The sequence below is a fragment of the Arachis ipaensis genome, chromosome B01 (assembly GCF_000816755.2).
Source record: "Arachis ipaensis cultivar K30076 chromosome B01, Araip1.1, whole genome shotgun sequence".
Classification (NCBI taxonomy): Eukaryota; Viridiplantae; Streptophyta; class Magnoliopsida; order Fabales; family Fabaceae; genus Arachis; species Arachis ipaensis.
In genome coordinates, this window is record NC_029785.2 from 8905124 (window position 1) to 8912839 (window position 7716).

General features: G+C 36.8%; 1 protein-coding gene across 1 annotated transcript; it reads left to right on the forward strand.

The window, feature by feature from the left end:
- Positions 810–1370, forward strand: LOC107645811 (uncharacterized protein At4g04775-like). Its single transcript, XM_016349936.1, has 2 exons — positions 810–956; positions 1065–1370. The coding sequence occupies exons 1-2, from the start codon at positions 810–812 to the stop codon at positions 1368–1370; spliced, it is 453 nt and encodes a 150-aa protein (XP_016205422.1).

Genomic DNA, 7716 nt, shown 5'->3' on the forward strand with positions numbered 1-7716 from the left:
TAGAAAGTAGAAAGAATATAATTTGGTAGATAGATAAATTACTAAAAATATATTCGAATTATTTTAGCACCAATAAAAATGTAGTTTAATTATTCTGCTGATCCTTATAGTTTCGTAAAATTTTTAATTAGGTCCCTATACTTTTTTTTTCTTTTAATTGAGTCCTTGTACTAAATTTTTTTTAATTGTGTCCCTAAACTTTTTTTTCCTTTTATTTAGGTCCCTGTACCAATTTTTTTTTTTTAGTTAGATCCTTATAAAATTAAGCCAATTACTACTAAGAGGGACTTAATTGAAAAAAAAATTTGGTACAAGGACCCAATTAAAAAGAAAAAAAGTATAGGGACCTAATTGAAAATTTCACGAAACTATAGAGACCAACAGAATAATTAAACCTAAAAATGTTTCTAAATTTGGTTATGAATTAAAATATCCTCAAATAGTTTAAAAACATGTAAAAAATACTCAACTGTAAAGTTTCTATTATTGGGTTAACCACCAATTATACCCCCAGATTTTGTAAACGCTGACAATAATGCCCCTCACTTTTATTATCGACAAAAATATCGTTGGATAATTTAAAAATGTGCATCAAATGCCCGTCTGGCAAGTGATGCTTTCTCCGTTGACGGAAGTGTGTGATGTGGCAAACGGAAAAGCTTGTGTGGCAAAAGGAAAGCTTACCTGGACCCATTCCCAAATTTCCCAATTATAATAACCCTAATTCCCAATTGCAAAATGAGAATGTGATGCATCTGAAGAGCCGTTTAACCATGGATGCAGCAGGTATGAAGTGAAGGTCTGCGTCAATGGTAGAAGGCGGCAACGATAGGTGCGAAGACTCTGGTATGAAGCATTACGACGGTACGTGTCGCTGTTCTCTTGCTGTTGTTGCTCTGAGATCGAAGACGAATGCTAACCCAGGGAGGTGGTTCTTTCGGTGTCCACTATGGAAGGTAAGCATGACTGGGTTTTGCCCTCTAATGGGTTTTGCCCTTTAATATGTGTTTCGCACGTTATGATTGATTTGTTCTTCATGGATTTTCAATTTTTGTTCTTGACAGAATAAAAACCAGGATTGCAAATATTTTCAATGGATTGATGAATTGGAAGAGCAAGACATGGTTGAAGAGGAGGAATGTTCTTGGAACAACAAACCCAGGCTATCTTCAGGTGGAAAACTCAAACAGAAGAGCACTAGGAAGCTGTCCGAATCAGTGCAGTATGAGGACATTGACCCCATGGTGCTACCTGTTCTTACAAAAGAATTGAAGGAGAAATTGAGGAGGATTGAAATTCTTCTAATCATGATGTGCATTGGGGTTGCAATTGGTGTCTTCATCAATTTTTTTGCTCTGTTTAAGAACTGAGTTTGACTAATATTAAATAGTGGATGAAGAGTAAATGTGCATAATTAGTGTGTATTTTGATAACTGTGAATGTGCCAAATTTGGTTGAAATAGGGAATCATAACTCTTGTATTGTGTTTTCATGGAACCTGATGTGTATTAAGAGTGTACCAAATTATTGGACTATAAATTTGATGAGAACCTGATATGTGTTGTGTTTTGCAAAGTGCAGTAAAACCAAATAGAATACTTGTAGTACAAACTTGGTAATTAACATTTATATGTACTACTAAATCTGATCACATTGACCATAACAGGTTACATAACATTTATAGCAATCCCCAAAAAGTAAATAAACTGTTCTTGTAATTCAAGCATAACCTGTGATCAAGTGACAATAACTCTGAACACAACTTAAACAAGACAACAGAGTTCAATAACTCTGAAAACAAAAAGTACTAAATAGAGTCAAACACAACTTAGTTCAATAACTCTGAAAACAACTTAAACAAGTCAGCCAAAAAGCTCATTAACACTCAAAATAAAGGTTTCCTAAATCAGTTCTACAATGTCAACAGACCATAAAACAACACATTCATCATGGCTTCTTCTTTGGTTTTTGTGAAGGCTTTGAAGATGCAGGTGTGGGCATAAACTCCATGAATCTCTTTGTGGTAGCCTTGCTTGCTGCATTCATTGTTTGGTGAGAAACCAATGAGGGAGCACTGGAGCTAGAATTTGGCACATCCACTTGGGCTGAAGTATTGGGCTTCACAGGAATATTGGGCCTTCCAGCCACATTGGGCCTGACCTGTGGTGGTCTAAAAGGTACATTGGGCCTCATTGAGGTAGCCCTTGGAGTTGGAGCAGCAGCCACACCGGGCCTGACCTGTGGTGGCCTAATTGGATCATGTGCTAGTGCAGTAGTGCATGGTGGCCTCATAATGGGGATCTTTGCCCTAGCACTAGATGCACCCCTCCTCACGAGTCTTGGAGCAGCAGCTACAGCAGCAGCAACCTTTGGTGGAACTGACTTGTTGATAGCAATGGTTGAATCAGATGCTGCTGCAGGGTTTGATTCCAACCCTTGGGCTTGCTACAAAATCAAAACACAAATTCCAGAAGTCTGTGTATGTTGCAGAAAAAACAAGTACAAATGTGTAACTATGAAGCTAACCTCATTATCAGTTTGAGATTGGGGGTGCCCTTGTGTAACTTGTTGTTCATCTGCTGCCTCAAGAGTCTCCTCATAGTACATTTCTTGCTCTCTATCTGATAGATCAGCAGCATCTTCTTGTTCATTTGCTGCTCCTGATGCAGTTTCGGCTGCTTGACTAGTTTGTCCCCTAAGACTTTTTTTCTTTTCTTCACATGTCCTTGCATTGTGTCCTTGCTGCAGCATATACAACAGGTTAGTAGACATTTAGAATACAAATGTAACAAGTCTTCAATACACTGATTTAGATTACAAAACCAATGGGTTAATATCAAGTGAGGTGTTTACTTTTTTGCACCAATTACAAGTTGTTTGACCATACTTTCGCGGCATTTTGTATTGGCTATTACCCTGACGCTCAGATTCATGTCGTGCCCTCTTTTTTGTAGGTCTTCCGATTGGTCTTTTGTATGGAGGAGGTAGACAAAGATAACCTTCATAGTCAACCCAATACTCTTCACTGGGTACAGAGTTAATGTGGAACTTATATGCCCTATTGTAGTGCTCCATACACAACCAGTGATGCACATAGTCTTCAGGCCGGTGATTCTTCCTTTGGATAGCAGCCACTCCATGACAACAGGGCAATCCAGTCAGTTGCCACTTTCTGCAGGTACATGTTCTTTCTAGAGTGTTAACAATAACCCTGTGTCCATGTCTCCTCACCTCAAATATGTTATGCTCATCGTCCCCAACCCACTGGGCCTCCCAGTAATTACCCTCTTTTTTCTCCTTTTCCAACCTACTCATCTGAATAGGTGCCAGCTTTCCTGTGTATGATGATAAAGCATCTTTGTGCTGTGCCATAACCCTCATAATGTAGAACCTCATCTCTTCTAGCATTGTTAGGATACTTTTTCCCCTCATGCCCACTATTGTTGCATTAAATGATTCAGCATTGTTGTTGGTAACATTATCCACTTTAGGCCATTCAGAAAATCTTGATTTCGACCATGATGATTGTTGGCCATCTCCATTGCCCTATACATCATTCGCTCACCAACACGTATGTCATATTCTACCTTGAACCACTCTTCTGCTTCCCTTTGTATCAAATTAGGAGAAATTCTAAGCTTGTTAACTAATTCTCCAGCCACCCATTTATAGGTTACTGATCTAGATTTATTGCTCCTTGGACATGTGTGCTCATCAACTAGCGTCTTGATTTGAAAACTTGGTGGGAAATTTCTCCTTGAACAGTACACCTCCCACGGACAATCTTGATTATAACAAATAACTCTGCATCTTAAAGGCTCCACCTTTAAAAAGAACACTTCCCTCCCCATTTGGATGTTAAACTTCTTAACAGCATCCTTGAACTCTTGCATCGTTGCAAACTCCATGCCCAGCTCGAGTTTAACTTGGCCAAAGCGTGCTTCAGGATTGTGTTGTGGAAATACCGGAACCTCGTTTTCATCATCTGATTCAGGTAAACTGTGAAGATCCTCAGATTCATACTGGAACTCATTTTCCCCACCCTTATCAACTCCATTAGCATTACCCTCATGTACAGGCACAATCACTGTTGGGGCCTCATTGTCCCTGGGAGGAATAATTTTCTGACCTGATGGTTGTGGCCTTGAGTGTCTCTTCCTTCTCCCTGATTGTCTTAAATTACTGTCTCCCTCCTCATTATGATTCTCTTCTACAATAACATAAAATAAAATAATTCGTTGTTAACAACATCACAGTTTAGTATTTTTATGAAACCTAAATTGCATAATTTTTTAAATGAAATTACCTTCTACTGCAGGTTCAACATGTGGATTCACATGTTCATTTGACACATTCTGCGCAGATTCTGCTTCTCCTCTAGCTTCTTCAACTGGTGGTTCCCCTACTACTTTGGTGGTTCTCGATGGTGGTGGCCTTGCATGTTTCTTTCTAATTCTCTTTCTACCATATCTACCGACATCCTCGGTGGTTGAGTCACCAACTACTGCTGCTTGGCTCTCCCAATTTTGCTCCTCATTGGTTTCATGTGCAGCATTGGTCTTAACACTATTGTTGTTTTCATCATGCACCTCAGAATCAACATTATCCTTGTCTTGACCCACTTCTCCATTACCATTGTACTGATCTTCCATCACCTCATCTTCTCCCTGCCTATCTTCATCACGATACACACCCTCATCGTCTACCTCTACAACTTCTACCTCATCATCAGATACATCGACTTCATCTACATACTCAGGATTTTCTAGAACAGGATGCTCAAAATACAAGTGAACCCTGTTACCATTTTTCATAGCAGCATCACATATACTAACAACATCAGCATCCCTCTTAAGCGGCCTTAAACCATTTGATAAGTCAAAACCAGGCTCCAACCAATGAACGTCCTTAAACCCTGTGTAACCTAAATCGAGAAACAACCCTTCTACCAGAAATAAGTTACAAGTATCCACACATACCCTGTCAATGTTGCTAACAGTACCCCCAGAATATTGCATTCCACCCTTTTGATTGCTTTCTAACCTACCCATGTGGTGCATCACAAATGTTATGAGTACTGACATCTGAAATTTCAAACAGAAAAAAATACACATTTTAATACTAGTACAGCACCAATCAACTACTAAAATTGTTCATCCAAAACAGAAAAAAAAAACATGACTAAACCCTAAACAATTGCAATACAGCAACCAACGCATGCATCAAGTGGCAAAACTTTAAAGCCCGGAAATCCAAATTGTCACCTACTTAGTTGTCATTTTTTTCCCATCAAAGACCATATAGCCACAGCAACATGAACGAAGACAAAGTTTCTAATGGCAAAGAGGCAAAGAGGCAAAGATATTACATGTACCTTGTCAGATGAACAATCACCAACATGCAACAATGTCCCTCCAAACCAGCGTTGCGGCGACGATAGACTGACGATCGTCTTGGACGGTGACTTGAAGAGGAGAATATGGAGAGTCTACTATGACTCCAGTGTTAACTCTTTTACTCTTTTTGACCCTCTTTCACAGTGTTAAATCTTTTAACTTCTTAATACATTAGTTGAAATTAGGTTATTAATTGGAAATTAGGGTTATTATAATTGGGAAATTTGGGAATGGGTCCAGGTAAGTTTTCCTTTTGCCACACAAGCTTTTCCGTTTGCCACATCATACACTTCCGTCAACGGAGAAAGCATCACTTGCCGGACGGGCATTTGGTGCACATTTTTAAATTATCTAACGATATTTCTGTCGATAATAAAAGTGAGGGGCATTATTGTCAGAATTTACAAAATCCGAGGGTATAATTGGTGGTTAACCCTTCTGTTATTAAAAAAATGTGACATGATTCACTTGCAAATGTCAAGGTCTCATTTGTCACATAAAAAACTCCGTTTGCTGCATCGTTTTTTTTTTTTGTTAACGTAGAGTGCTTTAGTTCACATATATATATTTTTGTCATATTTTAAAATGATTTAACATTATTTTTGTCAATAACAAAATTTAAAGGCACTTTTACCAGAAAAAAATAATTCCAATGAATTTTTTTTATCTTGGTAGATAATATATTTTTTGGGCAACAATTTAACTTTAAACCTTCGCCATAAGCGTAGAATTCAATCCTTTCATGTCAACCTCCAAAATTAATTTTCTTAGAAGAAACATCAATCTTTGATGAGTTGATGATAAGACTAAAAATAGCGTAATAATGCGTCAATTTCTTTATATGCATGGATGATAAACATGCTCAGTGCAAGCTTTCCATTTGTATCAATACATTATTTGTACTAAAGTATTAGTTGTTTTTATCAAAATCAGAAATTCAAATAGACAAATATGCACAGCACGACACTATAGGTAGATTATGAGGGTGAATGAATTCTCTCCATTTTTTCTTTAAATGAGTTTGTGGTTTGTCAATTGCAATTTTAACATCCCTTCAAAAAAAAAAGAGAAATTTCTTTAATAGACTAAAACTCATATGAAACAATCAATGCATATAAAATAGTCAACCAAATTAGTATACATTAAAAATAAACTACTACATACATATACATTGCTAAAAACAACAATAATAATAATAATAATACTTTTTCCTCAACAATAACCAATTCAAATTATTAAAATGATATTTTATTTTGGAAAGGCAAGAAAAGAACGTATTTTTATTTATTGCATAGAGAAAAGAATAAATAGGTCCCTGACCTTTTGTTTCGTAGACATTTTTGTTCCTGACCATTGAAAAATACTTTTAAGTCTTTGGCCTTCACAAAAAATAGACGGATCAGTCCCTCCGTCCAAATGCCTCCGTCAGACCCAGCAGAAAAGTCTGACGTAGCTCCCGTAATGCTTGTCACGCGTACGCGTCGCCTAGCAGACTTTCCTCTCACGTGTACGCGTACGCGTCGCCATGAATTCAGCAAATCCTTATTTCTTAATGAATTCTCCACTTTGCATGCTTTTTTTTTTCCATTTCTTTTAAGCCATTCTTACCTTCAAAACTTTAAATCACTCAAAAAAACATATCTCGAATGGGAGAAAAGTAAATTAAATTTAGCTCTAACCCCATTACAACCATTGAAAAGACCTCTTGATATGTGTATCCATACATTGAATATATGTTGATTGGTAGAAGAAGAGTAAGTCTTAGAAAGCAATATTAGTAGAGAATTGAGAGAATCGACCCTCAAACACTAGAGAGATTAGAGTGCAAACACTTCCGATGAGAGTTCGATGCTTAATCCCTTGTTCCTTATTTTCACGAGCTTTCTTCTTACAAGTATATTTATATTTCATTTTGAGATTTGAATTAGTGGAATTCATAAATCATCATACTATCTTAACCCTACTTGTTCATATATGTTCTTGGAAAATGATTCATTTTTAACCAAGTAGGTAGACGCATTTTACATATTAGTTGATGAACCACAAGAGTTTAGCATGAGGACATGCTAATGTTTAAGTGTGAAAAAGTTGATGAACCACAATTTTATGGTTTTTATTGTATTGAATTTAGTGGATTTTATCAACTTTTTCCACATTTATTTACTAAAATAGTATGGTTTTGTGAATTTTTCCTAAGTGTGCTTAATGATCGAAAACATGCTTTCTAGGCTATTAAATTGCTAGATTTAATTTATTTTTCTCCCATTCGATGCCTTGATATGTTTATTTGAGTGATTTAAAATTTTGAAGGCAAGAATGA